A 25,370-nucleotide genomic window follows, 5' to 3' on the forward strand; every position below is an offset into this window, starting at 1 on the left:
TGTTTTCTGATGGTCTTTGGCGACCCCTCTGACATCCCCTTGTGACCCCTCCCCAGGGGTCCCGACCCCCAGGTTGAGAAACACTGCTCTAGGTATTAAATAATGGCCAAGATCCTGGTTTGTGCTGACATACCATAGCATTTTTGGAAATGCACAGTCAGCAGTTACATGCTGGTGTGTATGTGGTAAGTTATGCCTGTATACCATTGGTTCTCAACCTGGGGTCCCCAGATGTTTTTGGCCTACAACTCCCAGAAATCCCAGCCAGTTTACCAGCGGTTAGGATTTCTGGGAGTTGAAGGCCAAAAACATCTGGAGACCCCAGGTTGACAACCACTGCTATATACCAACTAGCTTTGAGGTTTATTTACTATATTTATACCCCGCCTCATTGTGTTGCAAGTAAAAGCTTTTGTAAAGAGATATAAGATACTTCCTTACAGAAATAGTACAACTATCGGTATGATTAGGTGTTAAGTAGGTATAGGTACAAGAGGATCCTTCAGGTCCTACACACAGGGCTATGGAGCTATCTGACAAAGAGACATGGGGTGAAATTCTATTTGTGACTTGCGTATAGAAAAAGTATCCAATGAGAAATTTTAGCATCTGTGCCATCTCTGTCATAGTGATTGAATACTCCTTTCCATGCAGTGCTAGTGTGGGAATATTATCACTGTGTAATCCAGCTGTAGATATCTATAATGTAGTTAGCAGAAGAGCTAAGTTTATCTGTTGGTTTTGCAAATTTGTGCCTATCTATAGCCTCCACCCTTGCTTGTAGGAGAGCATAGTATTATAAACATGTCAGAGGAGGGCGACTAAAATGATCAAGGGTCTGGAGAACAAGCCCTATGAGGAGTGGCTTAAGGAGCTGGGCATGTTTAGTCTGAAGAAGAGAAGGCTGAGAGGAGATATGATAGCCATGTATAAATATGTGAGAGGAAGCCACAGGGAGGAGGGAGCAAGCTTGTTTTCTGCTTCCTTGGAGACTAGGACACGAAACAATAGCTTCAAACTACAAGAAAGGAGATTCCATCTGAACATTAGGAAGAACTTCCTGACTGTGAGAGCCGTTCAGCAGTGGAACTCTCTGCCCCGGAGTGTGGTGGAGGCTCCTTTGGAAGCTTTTAAACAGAGGCTGGATGGCCACCTGTCAGGGGTGATTTGAATGCAATATTCCTGCTTCTTGGCAGGGGGTTGGACTGGATGGCCCATGAGGTCTCTTCCAACTCTATGATTCTATGACACCTTAGCCTTATATAGGGGTTGCTGGCATAAGTGGAACATAGGACTGAAAGCCCTGGGGTTTCTCTGAAACCTTGCTGAATGATTATATTTTTATTTCAGACCTCCACATGTTGGATACAAAGAGCATTATCTACTGTGATCTGGACACAGACTGAATCAGTTGTCCTTCTTTCCCATTTTAATCAATGAGATTTAAGATAAATCATGACAAATGTTTTCCGTTCACTTCAGATGGAGCCGTTTTATCTGGCTTAACGTAGATCCAGTCAATTTGCTTTATTAATAGTTCTAAGAGGCTTAATATTACATTAATGTCATATATGAAGTAGAAAGGTAATCGGAAATGTAACTTCAGTAACATTTAGCAGAGCCCGGATTAAAATATTTATGGTGTTTAATGACAAAGAAATTTTCTTTCCTGGGTACGTGAGAGCAATCGGAATCTGGCTAGGCATTCCTAGCAGCCATTCAGTAGCTGAGAAGTATTGTAGAAGGAAGTACACTGTGTGTCCTTCCACAATATCCAAATACATATACATACATATATGTGTGTATGTACATAGGTTGTAACCAGAAGTTATATTTGCATATGTCACCAGGGATTTTAGCCTTTTTTGTTTTTAAAAAAGTAGAAAGTGATGCCTATACATTCAGAATTTGAACATGAAAAATACACCCCAGTTACCCAATTACTGAGGGAAAAGTGCCAGTACTGGGTTTTCAAATTTATTCATGGAGCATAATTTTTGGGTCTGATCATCATTTTAACCTTTTTAAAAGGTATTCGGTAACTATTTATATTATCATCGGAAGCTCCTGGCCAAGTGCCCCAGAAAATCCCATTGCGAACACCTTTGTATTTTTTATGATAATATTTGCCATTTAGGTTGGCAGCCAAACATGCATCAAACCACCATCCAGAACTGTAGTATGCCCCACAGTTGCCAGATGGATACCGGTCGTTGTCTTTATCCGGGGTGGTGAAGAACTTTTGATCGTGGTTGTAATGCTTGTTGAAGTGCAGAGCATCACCCGCTGTGCCGCTGAAGGTGCCAATGCTTAGACGGTATTTGAGAAACTCATTGGCTACATAGAACTGGTCATATTTTGCATATTCTTTGATTCCATTGAAATCTTCAAGCTCAATTCTCAACTGCATATCCTTGCTTTTGGTCAGAAGGTGAATTTTGTCATTTCCAAGCCAGAATTCTCTACTGAGGTTTCCAAAGCCATTCTTATATTCCTTCCATGTTCTGTTAAAGTTAACGCTGCCATCCTGACGCATCTGGATTACTGTCCATCCACCTCCCATTGATTCCATTTCACAATACACGTCAAAGCTCCCATTTCTGGGATCGGGAATGATTTTGTAAATTCCATTATGCCGTTTCCCTGCTGCAAAATAATTGGAACAGTCTCCTTGAAGAAGATGCATAACTGGATAGGAGACGGAGAGATAATAAAGTTAGTACAATACTCACTCTACTTTAATTTATCTTATGAAATAACAAGAACAAGAACAAAAACACTTCAAGAGTTAGATTTTTTTAAAATGTGCTAGATATTTGCACTAACTGTTGATATGGGATTTCTACATAATGTGCTCTCGTTCGTGTGGAGGTTAAACAGAACAACAACAACAACAACAAAAACAACAACAAGAAGAATAAGAAGAACAACAAGAACAACAAGAACAAGAACAACAAGAAGAACAAGAAAAAGAACAACAAGAACAATAACAAGAAGAAGAAGAACAACAACAACAAGAACAACAACAAGAACAACAACTTTATTTTTCTACCCCGCCTCCATCTCCCCGAGGGGACTTGGGGCGGCTTACATGGAGCCAAGCCCAGGCAACATACAATTAAAAGCAGAACAATAACAAATTACAATTTAAAATCGCATAAAACAGCATAACAATAATAAACAAGCATCAAGCAACAACAGACTAATTTTGGAGGAGGGAGGAGGCTGATATGCGAGCTGATTAAAGGGTAAATGGTTCAATAATATGGATAGAAACGTATAATAACATAGGAAATATCATGAAAACAACAATTTAACAGGATCAGAATCAATATGTCAGCTCCACTGGCTGCTGATCCAGTTCCGAGCACAATTCAAAGTGCTGGTTTTGAGCTATAAAACCCTATACGGCGCCGGCCCAGCATACCTGTCCGAACATATCTCCTTCTATGTCCCACCGCGGAGTTTAAGATCTTCAGGGGAGGCCCTGCTCTCGGCCCCACCTTTATCACAAGTGAGGCTGGTGGGGATGAGGGACAGGGCCTTCTCAGTGGTGGCCCCTCGCCTGTGGAATTCACTCCCCGGGGAAATCAGGTCGTCAACATCTCTCCTCTGCTTCAGAAGGAAGCTGAAGACATGGATATGGGACCAGGCATTTGGGTAATCTGGCAGATTAACAAGGTAATGATGACTAGAGTTGGAAAGGATTATGGTAATGCTAAATGGATTGACGGATTTTAGAACTTGATAAATGCGGGCTGTAGATCGGCTTTTTTAGTTGATATTGTATTAATGGTATGTTTTTAACTACAGGGTTAGTCAAAATGCATAGGCCAATAAGCCATTCAATTGAATGGCTTATTGGCCTATGCATTTTGACTAACCCTGTATTGTGTTTATTGTTATTTGCATTTTTATTGTAATTGTTGGCATCAAATTGTGCCGGACGTAAGCCACCCCTAGTCCCCCCTAGGGGGTGAGAAGGGCGGGGTAGAAATGCCCAAAATAAATAAATAAATTCAGTTTAACTTACAAAATATGAATAGTAATGGAATAAAGGAATTAAGATTAAATGATGACTCAGGTCACGATACAGGTCGTTTGTCATAGGAGTCGTCAATCGAAAGCATGACAAAACATCCACGTCTTTAATTCCTTGTAGAATGTGGCTAGGGAGGGTGCCAGCCTAATCTCCATGGGGAGGGAGTTCCAGAGACGGGGGGCCACCACCAAGAATGCCCTTTCTCTCGTTCCCACCATTTAATTAGCTTGCCTGAGATGGGGACGGGACCGAGAGAAGAGCATCCCCGGAAGATCTTAAGGATCATGTGGAATTATAAGGGAGGAGGCGGTCGCGCAGATATGCAGGTCCTGAACCATTAGAGCAGAGTTTCTCAACCTTCCTAATGCCGCTACCCCTTAATACAATTCCTCATGTTATGGTGACCCCCAACCATAACATCATTTCTGTTGCTACTTCATAACTGCAATTTTACTACTGTTAGAGCCGCCGCAAACTAGCGTCTTGGGAGAGCAAACTGTGCCAGCACTAGCGCTAGTTTGCGGCGGCTCTTAGGAATCGTAATGTAAATATCTGATATGCGGGATGTATTTTCATTTACTGGACCAAATTTGGCACAAATACCCGATACGCCCAAATTTCAATACTGGTGGAATTGGGGAAATTGATTTTGTCATTTGGAAGTTGTAGTTGCTGGGATTTATAGTTCACCAACAATCAAAGAGCATTCGGAACTCCACCAGTGATGGAATTGAACCAAACTTGGCACATAGAACTCCCATGACCAACAGAAAATACTTTAGTTTTGGAGTTGTAGTTCACCTACATCCAGAGTGCACTGTGGACTCAAACAATAATAATAATAATAATAATAATAATAATACTTTATTTATAATCCGCTACCATCTCCCCAAGGGACTCGGTGCGGCTTACATGAGATCAAGCCCACAATACAACAATAAACAAAGGCAATAACAAAAACAATCAATACAATACAATTAATATAAATATAAATCACAATGATGGATCTGGACCAAACTTGGCACAAATCCTTAATATGCCCAAATGTTAACACTGGTGGGGTTTGGGGAAAATAGACCTCGGGATTTATAGTTCACCTATAATCAGATACTATTCTGAACCCCACCAACTACAGAATTGGGCCAAACTTCCCACACAGAAATCCCATTCTTGATTTAGAAACACTGATTTAGAGTTTTATAGGTAATAATCTTCACCTTGAATTGGGACTGGAAACTTATCGGCAGCCTGTGGAGCTGTTTAAACAAGAGGGTTGACAGCTCCCTGTAACTTGCTCCAGTTAACAATCTGGCTGCCGACCTTTGCACCAGCTGTACTTTCTGAACCGTCTTCAAGGGCAGCCCTACGTAGAGTGTATCACAGTAGTCCAGTCTTGAGGTAACTAAGGCATGGACCACCATGGTCAAGTCAGACTTCTTGAGGTACGGTCACAGCTGGCGCAATCCATTTGATTTTTGGCATTGCAAAATAGTATGTAAACTGGTAATTTGACCCTGTGCTTAAAATTCATCAGCTCGATTTGTCATTCAACATTAATTGCTGTAATCTCATCCAAAGCAGAATGGTTTTCTTTTGAAAAAGATTAAATTAAAATTACAGTTGTTGCCTGTTGTTATGGAAACATACAGAGGATGAATATTTTTCCTGTTGATAACTGTCATAAACAATTACATACAAGTGACACTTCGAAACATGTCCTTTGTGAGTGTGAAAGTGGTTTCCTGTTGAAATGATATTGCATATCCTCTGACTTTTTTGGGGGTGGTGGTAGTGGAAATGAATTTGGACAGCATACTAAACAGGAATGTAACACTTTAATTTATTTTTTTAAACCCTTCTTCCAGGTGTTTCCTGAAGATCCAACTCATTTTATCTCCATACTTAGTAAGAACAGTATCTAGAAACTGGGTTGTTGTAGGTTTTTCCGGGCTATATGGCCATGTTCTGGAGGCAATTTTTCTCCTGACGTTTCGCCTGCATCTATGGCAAGCATCCTCAGAGGTAGTGAGGTCTGTTGGAAGTAGGAAAAATGGGTTTATATATCTGTGGAATGACCAGGGTGGGACAAAGGACTTTTGTCTGCTGGAGCTAGCTGTGAATGTTTCAGCTGATCACCTTGATTAGCATTCAATGGCTTGGAAGTGCCTGGGGGGAATCTTTTGTTGAGAGTGATTTTATGTGCCTGTTCTAGAAATATAGTATCTATAAAAAATAGTATCTAGAAAGCTTTACAAATGACATATTCTTAGATTATGTTTTTATTTAGAATAGAGAATTAACTGTATCCTACATAAATGAGTTCTGCTGAGTTTCATAGTAAATTAAAAATCTTAATTGTTGGCTGTCACCAAGATTCTGTTGAAGATGGCAGAGAAATAAGGTTGTTTTATTACGTACATGAGATTGAGTTGAGCACAAATGTTCCAACCATATGCTTCATTTGGGTACCATTTGGGTACCTTATGTTTATATAAATAAAAATGTAATGTTCGTTTGTGGGATTAACATAACTCAAAAACTACTGGACGAATTGCTGCCAAATTTGGCCACACGACACCTACTAACCCAAGGAGCGACCATCACTAAAAAAAATTGATTTTTTTTTATATGGCCCTCCAAGGTCATTTACCCGGCCCTTGCTCAGGGTCAACCTAAGTCTGAAATGACTCGAAAGCATACAACAACAACAACAACAACAACAACAATCCTATCTCCTCAGCCAAAAGCAGGCCCACACCTCCCATTGAAATACTAATGTTTATATTTGTTAAATTGTTCTTCATTTTAATTATTGTATTGTTTTTAAGTGTATTTTTGCACTACAAATAAGATATTTACAGTGTGCATAGGAATTCATTCATGTTTTTTTTCAAATTATAATCCGGCCCTCCAACAGTTTGAGGGACTGTGACCTGGCCCTCTGTTTAAAAAGTTTGAGGACCCCTGCTCTACAATATCCTGTCAAGATCAACACTTCTGTTTGTGCAGTCTTGTTGTGTAATCTGTAGTTAGGTGACGGGTTTCCTGTGTTGTAATAATGAGAAATGCAAGAGAACTCTTTCTTTTACCGAAATCTATTTTGAATAATAAATGTATAGCTTTGAAACAGTCGGAGACGACTGAATGAATGAACAACAACAAAGCTTTGAAAAGCTTACGATGGTATATATTTTGATATTACAATAAGGCAGAGGGACAAATCTGCAGATTTGGCAAACTGCAGATAGGAGGTCAAAGTTTAGCCACCCTTGGCTACAGTGAAAGTGACTGAATGTGTTCTGGTAGATACTGTTCATAAACAATAAGCCAGGGTTACTCCCTAAATTCTGATTTAGAGTGAGATGACAACCCAGACACTAATAACAGCCTTTGCTTGGCAAGACCCATCACTTACGCAAGAATTGTTCTTGTGATTTTTTTTAAATTTCTATACCTGAAGTACTGCACTTAGTTTGAGAGAAATAATAGCCAAACGAATATATCATTTGGCATTGTCTATGAATGAAATCTTGCCAAAATTCCATTCTGTTATGTCATGTGCCATCCGTTAGAACATTAATCAGATTGTTTAGATTTCCAGGTGTGTAGCTATAAAATACAATTATTTTCTGTCATCCAGCAACAGTTTTATCTGGAGCTTCAAATGTATATAGTGTGACGAGGTATTTATTAACATTTTCCTGGCCAATTCAAAATCATATGTCATGACAGATTTTTTTAAAATTTCTTAGTTTAAGATCTTTGTTGAAATGGCTTGTACAGTTTGAAAAATACCAATATAAAATGGAGACAGTAATCCTGTTCCATGTAGAAAGTTAATTGGAAAAAAATGTAAACACAATAAGGATGAAATAGAAATGAAATATTGTTATACTGGTAAAAAATACCAGACAGTAATCCTGTTCCATGTAGAAAGTTACTTAGAAAAAATGTAAACACAATAGGGATGAAATATCAATGAAATATTGTTATACTGGTAAAAATACCAGTATAAAATGGAGACAGTAATCCTGCTCCATGTGGAAAGTTACTTGGGAAAAATGTAAGCGCAATAGGGATGAAATATAAATGAAATATTGTTATACTGGTAAAAAAATACCAGTATAAAATGGAGACAGTAATTCTGTTCCATGTAGAAAGTTACTTAGAAAAAATGTAAACACAATAGGGATGAAATATCAATGAAATATTGTTATACTGGTAAAAATACCAGTATAAAATGGAGACAGTAATCCTGCTCCATGTGGAAAGTTACTTGGGAAAAAATGTAAACATAATAGGGATGAAATATCAATGAAATATTGTTCAAATATCCCAATGTCATCATTATCTGTTTAGTAACCATGCATACACAGAGAGGCACTGTCAGATTAACCACCATTCTCTTATTCTTAATGCTATTTCTTTAGTGCAGTGTTTCTCAACCTTTCTAATGACGCGGCCCCTTAATACAGTTCCTCATGTTGTGGTGACCCCCAACCATAGAATTATTTTTGTTGCTACTTCTTAACTGTAATTTTGTTATGAATCGTAATGTAAATATCCAATAAGCAGGATGTATTTTCATTCACTGGACCAAATTTGGCACAAATACCCAATATGCCCCCAATTAAAATACTGATGAGGTTGAGGGGGGGGGGGGTTGATTTTGTCATTTGGAAGTTGTAGTTGCTGGGATTTATAGTTAATCTACAATCAAAGAGCATTCTGAACTCCACCAACAATGGAATTGAACCAAACTTGCCACACACAACTCCTATGACCAATAGAAAACACTGGAAGGGTTTGGAGGGCATTGACCTTGAGTTTTGGAGTTGTAGCTCACCTACATCCAGAGAACACTGTGGACTCAAAGAATGATGGATCTGGACCAAACTTGGCACAAATCCTCAATATGGCCAAATGTGAACACTGGTGGGGTTTGGGGAAAATAGACCATGACATTTTGGAGTTGTAGTTGCTGGGATTTATAGTTCACCTACAATCAAAGAGCCCCTTGAACCCCACCAACAATAGAATTGCGCAAAACTTCCCACACAGAACCCCCATGACCAATAGAAAATACTGTGTTTTCTGATGGTCTTTGGCGACCCCTCTGACATCCCATCGCGACCCTCCCAGGGGTCCCGACACCCAGATTGAGAAACACTGCTTTAGTGTTTTCCATCCAAACCGAAATGCTGATATAGAAAGATATATAGAGGGATACAGACCTCAGTGTCATTTGACAGTTCACAAATTGTCCATGGATAAAAATGAAACAGAATTAGGATATTTTGAATTTGTACACTTTCAAAGGGCCAAATGCTAAACTGGTGGTTGGGAAACAGTGCTCTCTGGAGTTTGTAGGAGCTGAAGTTCAAGACATCAGGAGTATCACAGATTCCTCATCCCACCTAAAAGATATTTTCCTGATGCAATTCTACTCTATCAGCAAAAAGATACAAGTGAACGCTGTAGTACAGGTGATGATGATGGTTAGACCACACCTAGAATATTGTGTCCAATTCTGGGCACCACAATTCAAGAGAGATATTGACAAGCTGGAATGTGTCCAGAGGAGGGCGACTAAAATGATCAAGGGTCTGGAGAACAAGCCCTATGAGGAGCGGCTTAAAGAGCTGGGCATGTTTAGCCTGAAGAAGAGAAAGCTGAGAGGAGATATGATAGCCATGTATAAATATTTGAGAGGAAGCCACAGGGAGGAGGGAGCAAGCTTGTTTTCTGCTTCCCTGGAGACTAGGATGCGAAACAATGGCTTCAAACTACAAGAAAGGAGATTCCATCTGAACATGAGGAAGAACTTCCTGACTGTGAGAGCCGTTCAGCAGTGGAACTCTCTGCCCCGGAGTGTGGTGGAGGCTCCTTCTTTGGAAGCTTTTAAACAGAGGCTGGATGGCCATCTGTCAGGGGTGATTTGAATGCAATATTCCTGCTTCTTGGCAGGGGATTGGACTGGGTTGCTTCAAGTCAAAGGATTATTCCATGTCTCATAAATTCAAATAAGCCAATATGTTAAGATAATCCTTTGTCTCCTACATTTTACAGCACTGAAAACATGCTCTTGATTCTAGGGCATATGAAGGGTGCAAGAGAAATGAAGGTTGCTTCCCCCCCCCCCCCCCCGGTTTGTTTACGGAAAGTACCCATCAATCTGCTTCACCAACTATTTACAAATCAATAAAATGATGGTGAAGATGTCCTGAATTGAAATAAAACCTATAACTAAAGGTAAATGATGCCAATTCAGATCTGTTAAAAAATCCAGCTGAGATCACCGTCTTAGATTTCATGTCTATTTCACTGTCACTGCATTGCACACTTTTTGTCAGTTGTTCTACTTGGCATCCAAGCAGAGGCGGCCGTAGGTAATTTTCAACTGTAAGCCCCCCCCCCCCCCCAACCAATCACTGATATATATTTTCTGTTCGTCGTGGGAGTTCTGTGTGCCATATTTGGTTTAATTCTATCATTGGTGGAGTTCAGAATGCTCTTTGATTGTAGGTGAACTATACATCCCAGTAAGTACAACTCGCATATGTCAAGGTCTATTTTCCCCTAAGAGTACCTCAAGAACGCCCCTGGACAAAATCAATTGCGTAATGGTTGAGTTGTCCCTGTATCCAAGTACTCCCTACTTCCAAAATAGTGTATAAACTATAATGTAAAAGTCTGTATGGATACTTTCAGTATATGCAGTACTTGTAAAACAGTAAAGGCTGACTTACCTGGATTTGGCTGTGTGGCTGGACAGTTTGAAGAGCATTTATCTCCCAACGTGTTCACAGCAAATGTGAGATTGGCTATTCTGTCGTCAACGTAGTTTTCCACATTGTTCATGTTTATCAGGTTTATCTGCTCCAGCCGACCCTGTAAGGAATTAATTTGGTTCTTTGCATTCTTCAGACTGGCTGAGAGTTTGGAAACCTTGCTCTGCAATTCCTTGACTCTGTTATCTTGTACTTTGCCCTGGTCTGTTGGACCATCTGTGGCAGGTGGCAGGAACTCATTACTCTCTCTTTCTTGGTTGTCGTCTGCCTGCAGCTTGCAATCTTGGCAGGATTTCTTCATCTTGTTTACAACTTCCTTAAGGCTCTGCACTTCTTTAAGGGTTTTTTCGATCAGTCGAAACTGTTTGGGTAGCTGGAGGGTCATTGGAGGCAACTGGATCTGATAGGGGCATTCCTCTCCATCACATTTCCCACTGGTTTTCAGCTTTACAGGGCATGCCTCTATCGGTTTTTCTTCTCCCACGCTTTCTGTGCTGTCCTCTGTCAAAGCCGATCCGTTTGGACAAAGCAGCAGAGCTGCCAGGAGCAAAATCATGTAAACGAGCTTCATCTTTTCGCAGAAGCGAGCCCAGTGAGGAAGTATGCAAAGCTTCAGCAACTTTTATAAAGGACAGCTAGTTGCTGCCAGTGAGTTATCAGACTGCCTGCACTGTTCTCAGAAAAGGGTGGGAGTGTCTTGCATCACAACAAACTGCTGTGATATTAATAGCAGAGTGAAGTAGGTAGCTCTGGGAGATTCAGCACTACTTGCGTGGTCCTTCATCATCGTTTCAGCATTTCCCACCTTGGCAGCATTTCTAGAGATACAAAGATCTGGAAAATGTTTTAAGTTTTAATTTTTGAAAAATATAAATTTGAACTTGTGATATGGCTTTTTCTTTAGAAATCAAAAATGAAACTGAATGTATTTGGTGTTGGTGTGTAAGCAGCGCTTCTTGTAATAACGGTCCATTGTTTAATGTATTGTCGAAGGCTTTCATGGCTGGAATCACCTGATGAACCAGCCTGGACATAGCATATTATTTGAGAACACAGAAATGCTGGACCACTCCGACAACCACCATGTCAGACTACACAGAGAAGCCATTGAAATCCACAAGCATGTCGACAATTTCAACAGAAAGGAGGAGACCATGAAAATGAACAAAATCTGGCTACCAGTATTAAAAAAAACTCTAAAATTACAACAGCAAAACAGCAGAGAGGAAACAACCAGGCACATCTTAACACCTCTTAACAAAACATTTTCCCAGGCTCAGCCAGGCCTTCAAATGCTAATGAAGGTGGTCAGCTGAAACATTCACACCTAGTTTCAGCAGAGAAGAGCTCTTTGCCCCACCCCAGCCATTCCACAGATATATAAACCCTTTTTCCTAGTTCCATCAGACCTCACTACCTCTGAGGATGCTTGCATTGATGCAGGCGAAACGTCAGGAAAAATGCCTCTAGAACATGGCCATATAGCCCAAAAAACCTCACAAAAACCTGATCCATTGTTTAGTTGTGTGCTATGTTTCTCCTTTATCTTCCACTATGCAACTTCTTTCTGTGATCCTAAGCTTGACATGCTTAATTTTTTAAACCCCTGTTGTGGCGCTTTTACATGACTTTTAACTAATTTTGGTCAGGGAGAGGGGGATATATGTTGTTGTTCATTCGTTCAGTCATTTCCGACTCTTCGTGACCTCATGGACCAGCCCACGCCAGAGTTCCCTGTCGGCCGTCACCACCCCCAGCTCCTTCAAGGTCAATCCAGTCACTTCAAGGATGCCATCCATCCATCTTGCCCTCGGTTGACCCCTCTTCCTTTTTCCTTCCATTTTCCCCCAGCATAATTGTCTTCTCTAAGCTTTCCTGTCTCCTCATGATGTGGCCAAAGTACTTCATCTTGGCCTCTACTATTCTTCCTTCCAATGAGCAGTCGGGCTTTATTTCCTCGAGGATGGACTGGTTGGATCTTCTCGCTGTCCAAGGCACTCTCAGAACTTTCCTCTCAAAAGCATCTATCTTCCTTTGCTCAGCCTTCCCTATGGTTCAGCTCTCACATCTGTAGGTGACTAGGGGAAATATCATTGCTTTGACTATGCAGACCTTTGTTGCCAGTGTGATGTCTCTACTCTTCACTATTTTATCGAGATTGGAAATTGGAGATTGGAAATTGCTCTCCTCCCAAGAAGTAAGCGTCTCCTGATTTTCTGGCTGCAGTCTGCGTCTGCAGTAATCTTTGCACCTAGATATCTATCTATATAAAAATGCTCTGTGTGTAATGAGTACCTTAAAAACAAAAGAACCAATGAATGAAATTACACCAAATTTGGCAACGAAACGTCTCACTACACAAGGAGTGACCATCACTCAAACTCCCCACACAGAACCCCCATGACCAACAGAAAATACTTAAGGCCATCAAGTCCAACTCCCTTCACCAGGACAAGAAAACGTAAAGAAAGCCCTCCTGACAAAGAGCCATTCAGCCATAGATATAGATATAGATATAGATATAGATAGATAGATAGATAGATAGATAGATATGATTCACGCACTCAAAGATATAGTATCATAGATTTGAAAGGGACCCTTAAAGAAAGACAATGATATGTTGCATGTTCCAGGGTGGGCAAACCAGACACTCTCCACATCAACACTGACAAAGAAACAGCAAGAAATACTGTTTACCCACAAGCATAAAGAAATTACAAATATTAGAAACCAATACTTTCTCATTACTTTATTTTCCAGATCACACATATACATATACATATATATATATATACACACACATATAATATTTTTTGCAACTTTGGAACATTCACCTAAGTTTAGTTTTTACCTTTCACCAGTTCTTTATCATTCCATTTCTAAAACCTGTTTGAGACACTACAGTCCGGTGTTCTAATCAGTACTTCCACCAAATCCTATTTCCATTGTATTCAGTGAAGAGTACAATATTTAGTTAAAGGAAAGCACACTTTGGTCCAGTGTTCTAAGAGCAAAACAACATCATGTGTCAGATTTACAACCGCGTCAGATGGTATGCATTCTGGAAAATGGTACGTAACAAGCATTGGGTCTCCATCCTGCATTGGCAACATGTCCCTGGTGGGCAGTGTTGCAATGTGTGCTGTTTCAAACTTTTGGATTGTAGAGCTTTAAATTCTTGAGCAAAGGCCACCGTCCTGGATTTCATATTGAAGCAGGAATGGATCATTGTCATATTTCTCATTCCTGTGTATAATTAGCCCTTCACATTTGTGGGTTTAATTTTGCAGATTTTATTCATTGATTTGAATAATATGGTCTCTTTAGGAATCTCTAGGGCCTCCGGTGTGGTGGAAATTGACACTGGAAGAGCTAGAAATTCCTAGAGTGATGTTTTCTCAAGCAAAAAAAAATGCTGTTTATTTTAGTCCCATTCTTCCACTTCGGTGAAGGTCCTCTACCCTTAATCCCAGTGAATATGGAGAGCTGACTACATGATTCCATCTCTGTACAAAAATTACACTCAGAACAGACCCATCACTCCTCTCTGATGTGGCCCTAACTATGGAATGACCTTGCAAGGGTGATATAATTAAGTAAAGGTAAAGGTTTCCCCTGACATTATGTCCAGTCATGTCTGACTCTGGGGGTTGGTGCTCATCTCCATTTCTAAGCCGAAGAGCTGGTGTTATCCATAGACACCTCCAACGTCATGTGGCTGGCATGATTGCCATTACCTTCCCGCTGGAGCGTTACCTATCTACTCACATTTGCATGTTTTCAAACTGCTAGTTTGGCAGAAGCTGGGGCTGACAGTGGAAGCTCACGCCACTTCCCAGATTCGAACCTGCGACCTTTCGGTCAACAAGCTCAGTAGCTCAGCGGTTTAACCCACTGCACCATCAGGGGCTCCCTGTGATATAATTAGGATCAATTTCATTTGCTTTTGGAACCAAATTGAGATATTTCCTTTTGTCTGTGTGCTTTAAATTTAAATTATTAGACTTCTCCCTTCCTGTTACATGAAATACATTGTCCTCTCTTTCAATCTTTCTGTCTCTCTTACACTCTCCTGGTTGCTTTCTGTCTTTAAACTAGAACCTATATAATGTAGTACAATATTGTATATAGAACTGCATTGTACCTATGTGTATCTATATGGTTTTGGATTTATTTTTAATGTCTTCCTCCCACAAAGCAGATACAGTGGAACACCCACAAAAATTGTCATGTAGTTTAAAAAATGACATATTTTCTGAATCACAGGTGCTAGAATGTGCTAAATTCTGGGATTTTAAAATCAAAATAAAAGATACTAAGAACGCAAGTATAAATACCAGAGCAATGTATGTATTCTGACTTTAATTTACTATTCATCTGTCGCAACTCAGGATAGATTCACCTTGCTCAAGACACCACCACACACCAAGGCTGTAGTTTTTGTAGTTTATTGAGAAAAAGCAAAATCAAAACAGAGAAATAAAGATGCAAAACTTCAATAGGCAAAACAGAGTCTTAAATGCAAAGGCAAAGTATCTAGGTTCTAAAGGCAAATAACATGAAGCATAGTCCTTTAGCATTGGTTAAACAAGAGTCCATGGCAGCAAGACAAGGTCACTAGAAATCAGGATCAAAATCAAAGTCCCAAAGAGCCAGAAGCTTTCTGCAAAAGCCAAGGTAATTCCACAGAAGTTAACTGGGTAAAAGCAACATTGGACTGACAAGGAATGCCCTTCGATCAGCTCATTAAATGGTCTCCCAACATGAAAGCATTACGTTGACCTCTAGCCTCACATTTATTGACAAGGCGTTCGCTTTTGCAAACTCTTAATTGTAAATGGCCCTGTCTAATCAAGTCTCCACTATCTTCAAGGTCAGATAGCTCATTATCTTTGCCCTGTTGGGCCTGGTCACCCTGAGAACCAAGAGGCCCCGAGCTCCCAGAAGGAGCCTGCACCTGGAGCTCCGAAGTTACACTATCTTTATCTTTAGCTGTTCTGCGGAACAGAAATGCCATCTCTTCTTCAGAATCAACACTGTCTGCTTCATTTGTCTCACTAACCGGAACATGTTCAGAAATCTGTAACCCATCATCCTCCTCGTCCTGAAAAAACTCAGGCTCAGAAAGCTCAGGCTCAAACTGAACCACAACATCATCCTATTGATTGTAATGTCAAATACTATTTTGTTTACCGGTATTAACTTGTTGTTGCCAAAAGCATATATCTAGCTGTGTCCACTGGAGGTGGTTCCTATTTCTATATACATAGGAAGCCTACCACTATTTTCTCTCTCTCTGCTATCATCTGTACACTATCATAAATCATTTTATGGAATGTGGGACACGTTATTGGTGATTTTAAAATCACAGTTCTGCAGTGGGCCCTCCACTTTTGTGGTGATTAGAGAGAGTGGAAAAGTCAGATTTTTAGGTTCTTGTGTGTTTTTTCGGGCTATAGGGCCATGTTCCAGAGGCATTTCTCCTGACGTTTCGCCTGTATCTATGGCAAGCATCCTCAGAGGTAGTGAAGAGTCAGATTTTTTGTTTTTGTTTTAAAAATATTTTGGCCTGGGAGAACATCTTTCTAGGAATCCTTTCTAGGAATCCTCCAATACAACTTTAGAATTGCACCGGAAATTTTATAGATGCCTACAAAGATGTTATCTCTAGGAATCTGTAGGACCTCCAGTGCAACTGTGGCCAGCCTCTAGCTGAAGATGAACCTAGACTCACACTGGAGGACTTAGAGATTGTTAGAACATATTTATCAAATCTGTGAATAATCGAATCTACAAATGTAGACTGTAAACAGAGAATATAGTAATAAAAATTGAGAGAACAGGCTCCCTGGTAGTCTTTATAATCACATGGGAACTGGTAGACAGTCTTTAATTTTTGAATTTTTTAAAATGTGAACATTGGAGTCTTTGTTAAAATATTTTGATATTTATAAATTAATGACATTCTGGAAGCCTATTGATAATAAAGGCAAAGTTTGCTCAACTTGGAAAAGATTCTTGGTATTCCAGTATTTCCGAATTTTTTATGTTATAAATTGTGAAATAAGTCATCCCAGGCTTGTGGTTCATCAGGGTTATTGCCAAGTTCCATGAAAGTTCTTATAAATCATAATAAATGTTCACACTTGTCTTTGTTGTTATTTTGTAGTTGTTTTATGCTGGTGGGATACCTGGGACCAGAGTGTCGGAACTGAAAGCAAAATATACCTTCTTGCATGAGACTCTAATAAAGTAAGTTTTAGTCCCTGATGTATAAAGTAAATACTGATGTTGCAAAAGCTGCTTAAAAGATCGATTATGTGTTTCTGCTGAATTCATGGTTGACAGTGAAATATGTCTTTATACTATATGGAGAACAATTTGCGGGGAGATGATATAGATTAGTGGTTTTTAATGGGAATCTGGTATTTGCTGCTATGCTTAAATAACTTAGGAAATAAGTTATTTATTTGTACATCTCTATTTTTGCAACTGTTCAGATTTCTACATTGTTATATTTCAATGCTTCTGGGAAAGAATTATATTTAGTGTAAAATCAAACAGGTCTTAGTGTCCGGAAGCTACAGCTAGTCCAACGCTTGGCAGCCAGATTACTAACAGGAGTGGGGTACAGGGAGCATATCACCCCTCTGTTGCACCAGCTCCACTGGCTGCCAATTAGCTTCCGAGCACAATTCAAAGTGCTGGTGTTAATATATAAAGCCCTAAACGACTCCTGCCCAGTTTACCTCTCCGAACATATTCTCCCCTATGAACCTTCAAGATTGTTAAGATCGTCTGGAGAGGCCCTGCTCTCGGTCCCACCAGTCTCGCAAGCGTGCCTGGTCGGGACGAGGGACAAGGCCTTCTCAGTGGTGGCCCCTCGGCTCTGGAACTCTCTCCCACTGGAGATCAGAACCGCCCCTTCTATCTTGACGTTTAGGAAACAGGTGAAAACTTGGTTATGGAAACAGGCATTCGATGAGTGAGCTAATACCCAGAGATATGGATGGATGATGTTGAACAACGATGTTGAATGACGACCAACCATTGTAGTTCTTGATTGTATTTGCTGTTTTAATGTTCTGTTGTGATATGAAATATGACGTTTTATTGATTGTTTGTGAGATTGTTGTTGGAAACCGGCCTGAGTCCCTCAAAAGAGGTGAGAAGACCGGTATACAAAAAAATTAAATAAATAAAAATTATGACATTCTCATAGAAACACCATCAGTCTAATTACTTAACTTTTCCATATTGTGAAGGACGTTTTTACCAGAACACTAAATTTTGTCTTATTTTTAGTATCAAGGTGAAATCCTCCACCATATTAAAAGGCAGCAGAATAGATAAAGCTCTATTCTCATCAAAATCTCATTATCAAAATGCCGTTTGTTCCACCAGGAAGACTTCAAAACAAACATTATCCAGACACTTGAGATTTCATTATTGTCCTCTTGGAGTGAAAGGAAGTAAACATCCCTCTGAAATGAATAACAGCCATTTTTTCTTCTCTTTTCTATTTTCTATCATCTCACACCCTTAATTTTGATTCTAGGCAAGGAATGGGCAAAGTGGCCCACAGAGCACATGTGATCTTGGGAGGGTTTAGTGTTCCCCAGGACTTCTGTTCACTCATCTTTTGAATAGCGTGGGGGATAACTCAAAATTTGTTCAAAGCTACAAGCATCCCCACAAACCCACCAAAAACAAAAGAAATTGTCCAGAAGTTTCTTTCTTAACTGATGGAGGAATGTAATATACCTGGAGAGAGGGGGAGGAATAAGATGAAAGATGCGTTATGCCCTACTTAGTTGTCCACTTTTGTTTTGATCTGATCATGGAAGGAACCTAAGTTTTTTCCTGATATCTCAAGGCGGTATAAGACAGTCCCTGAGTTACAAGCACCCGACTTACAAACGACTCATAGTTAAGAATGGAGGTGAGATAACAGGAAGTGAAAGAGATCTTCATCTAGGAAGGGAAATTCACTCCTGAAAGAGTTATTATCATGAGGAAAAGGTCTTCTTATTAAAATATTTGTGTCAATTGGTTTAGTCAGAAACTTTTTACTATTTCCAAACTTTTCACAACCCCAACATGAAGCTGAGGTTTGGGCCCCACCATTTAAGAAACACCTCCTTTCGATGGTGTCTCCCAGTGTGGTTCACACTGTTGGACTCTCCTAGTGATGCATTGAGTATACAAGCAGTCCCCGAGTTACAAATATCCAACTTACAAATGTATCATAGTTAAGAATGGAGGTGAGACAAATTTGTGAGAGAATCTACCTCTAGAAAAACCTGTTCTCTCCCAAAAGAGCTATCATGGGGAAAAGGTTCTCTTGGAAGTCTATCCCTAATCCTTGTTGCCACAACAAGCCATTTTTTTCAAAATTCAATTCTCACAAGGACAGAAAGTGAGGTGGCACAGATAGCAAAACAAATGCTACAGGGATGTTGACCCTTTCCTATGCTATCCAAAGCTTATATAGATATTTGTTCTGTCGCGCGCTGGGCTTGAAATGAAGTGCCTTTAAAACAGGATATGCAGCTTGAGCCCAGCGGGAAGCCAGAGGGCCCTAAGAGAAGCTCTTAGGAATTTTCCACCACAAACAGTCTTTAGAGGGCTTGTGAAATATAACAAAGTCCTTTATTAATGAACAATCAAACAGAAACTTCTCTTGTCTTCAATAAAGCTAAACAAATGCTTCCAAGCTTTATGCAACTGGTGACTTCCTAATCTTGCCCACGAAGTACAGGCAACTGTCTTCAATAACTTCTTCTTTACTTTAAAGGAAAATCCCCTTTTTAACTTCTCCCAGGCTGACTGTAATCTAACCCTTACTGATATGGGCTCTGCTACCGGGTCGAACTGCGTCTCGAAGCACCGAGTGGACCTACCAGTAAAGGCTTAGATATTCTCCAGCTGGAGTTCTTTGGCCTTTAGTGCTGTTTTCCTGGAACTCTTTGGAGACTCAAGACTGTTCTCCCCCGGAAAGTCTTACGGGTTGAAGCTTTTGTACAGGGGAAGCTTGCACACGTCCTGTACATTAGCTTTCCTTGCTGAGACTGACCAAAATGGTCCCTATCCCTCTCAGACCCTGAACAGGGGGCAGAACCAAAGATGATGGACAGGTGGCCTGCCCTATAACTGCAAGCTTTAACAGGAAGCCACCATTCTGCAGAATCCCAAGCCTTGGACTGCAAGCAAACATTTAATACAAAGCAAATAAAGCTGGAGCTTCTGGTACAGCCGTACCAGCACAATATTGATAGGCTGGAGTTACACTTAAAACTGTATCTGTTCCAACTTACATACAAATTCAACTTAAGAAGAAACCTACAGGACCTATCTTGTTCGTAACTTGGGGACTGCCTGTATATGGCGTTATAAATATATGAAATGCTAATTATGATTTGTAATAAAAATTTTGTTAGAATGTTTATGCTGTCTACACTCATATATCTGTCTGTATTTGGTATATATCAGTGAGTGATTTCAAGCATTTTTTTAAATTCCAGTTTGCAGGAATCAGAAATTAAATTATTACAGGATGCTAAACGTTTCACTGTTGAAATAGAGCTGCAGGAACAGGAACTTGAAAAAGCTGATCAATTTCCAGAGGGATCAACTTCAGAGTTATCCAGACTGAGACAGCAGTACCTAAGATACATTAACGAATACAAGGCCATTCAAGAAAGAGAGTATGAAATTCAGTACAAACTAAACAGGTAGGTAATATTTGGGTTGCTATTTAATTTTTGTGTTACAGTATATGCCATTCCAGGCTGAAGTCTGAACCTCTGCCTTGCTCGAGGTTGCATAGAAGAATTTAAGTGATCTTGTAGCACCTTTGAGACTGAAATCCCATCTACACTGACGACAAACTTCCACAAAAATGCACGAAATAAAGTTCTTGAGTCACCTCCGCGCTCTGTGGTAGTGTCATACCCATTCAGGCCTCAAACCGGTTCCAGGATTTCCCATGTAATCACCTGCACAGCAAAACTTCTTTCTTCAGTACCATTTTGGAATTGCATAAATGGTCTGTTTAACCTCTTTGCATAAAGCTAAATTGACTGTGTTTTAAAATGCATAGCTGAAGAGTAAATACCTGAGACAGCATGCAATCTGGTGGGGAGATCACTGCAAAATAATAGCCATGAACTGTGTAATCTTTTGTTATATAAATGAAAAGAGCTGGGAAACAGATAAGCAATATGGGCAGATTCCTTGTATCTCTTTCAGCCCTATTCAGTGACTGTTTTCATCTTGGACATGGAAATAATGATAGGGTTGGCACATTTTAGGTGCTGATCTGACTTCTTATTGTCATTGATGCTGCTCTTCCAAAACACTGCAATTGTACTTGACAATTGAGTTAACAAATGTCATCATCTGTACTGACTTTGGCTTCAACCCCCAAAGTGTCTATGTCTACCTCAACGTCATTTGGCTACAAATGCCATGTATTCACTACGTATACTTATAGTCCTGTTTGTGTGTGATGTGTTTATATATAGTATGTTCTGATATTTGAAATGACAATGTTCCTTTTTTAATTTTTAAATTAAAATACAGGATGCTGAGTTTTATTAAAATTCAGGATGTTGAATAGTGACTCTCATTAGGAGACAGATTGTCGGTCTGTGATGTCACCACTTCTTATGTTCATGGGATAGAACCACATTAGCTATTTTTATGAGTTGTCCCCTTTTGTTTCTTGTGTAACTAAACACAGGAAATGATTAACAAAATCATAGAAGTTCGTTCTATCGTTTAATAATGCTAGGTGTGTAAGGTAGATGAGTAAGTCAGTTCAAAATCTGCACTCCAGCTAGTATCTCATAACACTAGTACCAAGGTGTACTTCCTTATGATTTATGTAATATTTGTTCACTGTGAGATACCAGGGAGATATAGGATGCTTTTGTCTCAGTTTCTGAGACCTGGATATTTCTACGTATCTCTATAGCACTGTTTCTCAAACTTTGATTTTCCAGGAATTTGGGACTTCAGCTTCCACAATTCCTAGCAGATGGTAAGCTGAAGTACCAATTCCCTGGAGGAGTAGAGTTTGAGAAACACTGCTCTTTATGCAGATGACACGAAACTCTACTACTCCTTTCCACCAACATCCAAGGAATCCCTTCAGGTCCTGGACCAGTGCCTGGCCGTTGTGATGGGCTGGATGAGGGCTAACAGGTTGAAATTGAATCCTGACAAGACAGAGGTCCTCCAGGCCAGTCGCTCAGCCGAACAGGGTATAGGGTGGCAACCCCTGAAGACACAGATTTGCAGTCCGGGGTCCTCCTGGATTCAGCGCTGAAGCTTGATGCTCAGGTGGTGGCGGTGGCCGGGAGGGCCTTTGCACAGTTAAGACTTGTGCGCCAGCTGCGACCGTATCTCAAGAAGTCTGATCTGACCATGGTGGTCCATGCCTTAGTTACCTCAAGATTAGACTACTGTAATGCACTCTACATAGGGCTGCCCTTGAAGACAGTTCAAAAACTACAGCTAGTGCAAAGGTCGGCGGCCAGAGCAAGTTACAGAGAGCGGTCAACCCTCCTGTTTAAACAGGTCCACTGGCTGCCAATAAGTTCCCGGTCTCAATACAAGGTGCAAGTTATCACCTATAAAGCTCTAAACGGTTCAGGACCTGCCTATCTGCGCGACCACCTCCTTCCTTACAAGTCCACGCGGTCCTTAAGATCTTCCGGGGATGCTCTTCTCTCACTCCTGCCGCCTCAGGGAGATTAGGCTGGCACCCTCCCTAGCCACATTCCGTACGGAATTAAAGACATGGATGTTTCGCCATGCTTTCGATTGATGACTCCTATGACAAATGACCTGCATCATGACTTGAATTGTCATTCAATACTATACTATATTAACTGATCCTGTTAATTTACTCTGTTTCCATGATATTTCCTATGCCATTATACATTGTTATCCACCTTACTAAACCACTTATCCTCTAACTAGTTCATGTAGTGGTCCTTCCTCCCCCACTCCAAAACTAGCCTGCTGTTAATTGTTGCTGCTAGCTATTATTATTATGTTGTTTTACGTTGTTTTTATGCTGTCTTAATTGTTTTTGCTTGGTTTTTAATTGTATTCTGTCTTGGGCCTGGTCCCCGTGTAAGCTGCCCCGAGTCCCTTCGGGGAGATGGAGGTGGGGTAGAAAAATAAACTACTTCTTCTTCTACTACTACTACTTCTTCTTCTTCTTCTCTATAGGACACAGTTTTTCTCTTTTCAATATATAGGAGAAAAGAAAGAGTTGCACACAGGGATTGTTGTTGTTTCTTCCCCTCTTCTCGTTGTTGATCAAGGCAGGGGACAACAACATAATAAAATACAACTTATTCAATAAGTTAAAATATATAACTCAATTAAAGCGTTTTAAACACACACACACAAAGATATATTAAAGACATTTGTTAGGAGGAAGGCAAAACTCTGGTGATCCCTGTTTTGTGGTCACAGTAGTGTGTGATAAATTATGGGCTCATTATGTGGTTTAGAATTATGCCTAATAATTTATGTTAATAAAATAAACAGTCTTTCATTTCCATCTTTTCCTCTTTTGTAGTTCCCTGTTTAAGTATGAAAACAGTGCTTGCTTTAAATTACATGGCTGTTAGCATGTTATTGACATTGTGAGGTGAATCCTGCATAGCTGTCTTTTTGGAGAGGGGTTAGGATATAAATAATGATTATGATGATGATTTATCCTATTTGTTTTTCTCTAGTTTACTAGAAGATAAGAGTATTATTGAAAAGGAGTATAAAAGGATCCCCAAGGCTTCTGTAAGTAAATTGTTTATATGACCCGAAAAATCTTTTTGGAATTGGTTGGCTGTGGAAAGAAAGAGGAAGAAACATTGTTGCACCATGTTAGAGTCATGACTTGTACATGCACTTTGCAAATTTCAAAGGAAATGAAGTTTCTAGTCCTGTATAGATAAAATCCTATTGAATTCAATAGAGGCATATGTCTGACTGAAAAAAAGCCTAGGGTTCCTCTTTAAATGCCCCTGATGGAAAAAAAAAAAGATCACGTGAAGCAGCCTGATGGTAGACTGCAGCACTTTTCTTTGTTTTCATTTTTTTTCAGTGCTAAGGGGAGAAGATCTTAATGGTTAAAATAAACTACACAGTGTCACATTTTTCCGATCTAACATATCAAGCCAAGTGTGTAATTTGTCTAGAGTTTCAGACTTCTAGTGTCTAAAGAAAATGTTCAGGTGTAACTGGAGCCTTCAGTGGCATCACAATTGTTCTCGGCTTCTAGAGTCCCTTTCAATGCCCGTTTTATCTTACACCAGGTATAGATGACTGGCATCTATTAGGATGCTTTTAGTTTCCAAGTCTTTTAATTCCTGATTGTCACTAGGGCCAGATTCATCTTTAAGCAGCTGTCTCAGGCAGAAGTTGTAAATGGGGGGACGGACCAAAATGTTGAGCTAGAGTCTCAAGTTTTATGTATGTATCCAGAGGCGGCCCTATGTAATTTTCAATGGTAAGCAAACAGTATTTTGGTGCCCCCCCCCCCAACCAATCATTGATATATATTTTCTGTTCGTCGTGGGAGTTCTGTGTGCCATATTTGGTTAAATTCCATAATTGGTGGAGTTCAGAATGCTCTTTGATTGTAGGTGAACTATACATCCCAGTAACTACAACTCGCATATCTCAAGGTCTATTTTCCCCCAAGAGCGCCTCAAGAGTGCCCCTGGGCAAAATCAACTATACTGCAAATGCTTACTTTGCGTAATGGGTTGCCGAGGCTTCCCCCTGGACTGCTAGGGCTGTTGTGAGCTGAGGGGGCGCTCCTCAAGTGGCGGTCGAGGGGTATTTACAGAGGCGCCTCTGCGCCCCTGGCAAAAAAAAGTGTACTGCGACCGCTTACTTTGCGTAATGTATGAGCCGCCCCTGTATGTATCACATGTCCTACCCTGTATGCCCTAAACCAGCAGCTTGTAAATTCATCATAGGGAGTGCTGAAAAAGATATTTAAAGCTTTTTTAAAAATACTTCATTGAAAGTTCATGCCAGAGTGTGCAGATCTTCTTGAAATTCAATGTACCCCTGCTTTAAAAACAAAAATTGAATCTTTTTATTTTCAAACCTCCATTATACCAAACATCTAGGCGATAGGAGTAGATGAAAGAAGTAAGAACTTTGTGAGTTCAGAATGCTAGAGGACAAATAAGCCTTATGAAGGATTCCATGGCCGAAAAAGTTTGGAAACAGCTGCCCTAAATGATCTACTACTATTAGTAGTAGTGAAGGGGGGGGGGAGGCATTGTCTTATACTCCCCATCAGCCAGCCAGATACTGTATTTACTCAAATATAATACTCCAATTTTTTGGCCAAATTACCTTGCCAAAATCAGGGTGCATATTAGATTCACATAATAGGATAATCTTAATGCTGAACGAAAGCAATAGGTCCTCCTGCTTCTGGAGGACCTGGAGCTTAAGGAGCTCCACTGGCTGCCGTTTATTTTCTGGGCCCAATTCAAGGT

At 40.1% G+C, this 25,370-nt stretch overlaps 2 protein-coding genes across 2 annotated transcripts in view; one reads left to right on the plus strand and one right to left on the minus strand.

Annotated features, from left to right (window-relative positions):
• Positions 1 to 25,370, plus strand: part of CCDC146 (coiled-coil domain containing 146) — a 101,893-nt gene that overhangs the window by 31,281 nt on the left and 45,242 nt on the right. Inside the window, exons 3-5 of the mRNA XM_060778324.2 lie at positions 17,003 to 17,085; positions 20,358 to 20,567; positions 23,592 to 23,649. Of these exons, the coding sequence (XP_060634307.2) occupies positions 17,003 to 17,085; positions 20,358 to 20,567; positions 23,592 to 23,649 (351 nt within the window). The remainder of the gene's footprint in view (positions 1 to 17,002; positions 17,086 to 20,357; positions 20,568 to 23,591; positions 23,650 to 25,370) is intronic.
• Positions 1,240 to 11,503, minus strand: FGL2 (fibrinogen like 2). The gene is made up of 2 exons (XM_060778321.2): positions 10,792 to 11,503; positions 1,240 to 2,688 (listed from the first exon to the last, which is right to left on the minus strand). Exons 1-2 carry the CDS (start codon positions 11,402 to 11,404, stop codon positions 1,982 to 1,984), a joined length of 1,320 nt encoding a protein of 439 aa, XP_060634304.2. The 5' UTR covers positions 11,405 to 11,503; the 3' UTR covers positions 1,240 to 1,981.

Source organism: Anolis sagrei, chromosome 5, assembly GCF_037176765.1.
Source record: "Anolis sagrei isolate rAnoSag1 chromosome 5, rAnoSag1.mat, whole genome shotgun sequence".
NCBI classification, from domain to species: domain Eukaryota; kingdom Metazoa; phylum Chordata; class Lepidosauria; order Squamata; family Dactyloidae; genus Anolis; species Anolis sagrei.

What these genes read in the sequence shown, in the direction of transcription:
- FGL2 (XM_060778321.2), bottom strand. Translation starts at nt 11,404, where the DNA reads ATGAAGCTCGTTTACATGATTTTGCTCCTGGCAGCTCTGCTGCTTTGT. An exon ending in AGCCACACAGCCAAATCCAG is followed by an intron (nt 2,689 to 10,791) that starts GTAAGTCAGCCT and finishes TCTCCTATCCAG; the next exon opens with TTATGCATCTTCTTCAAGGA.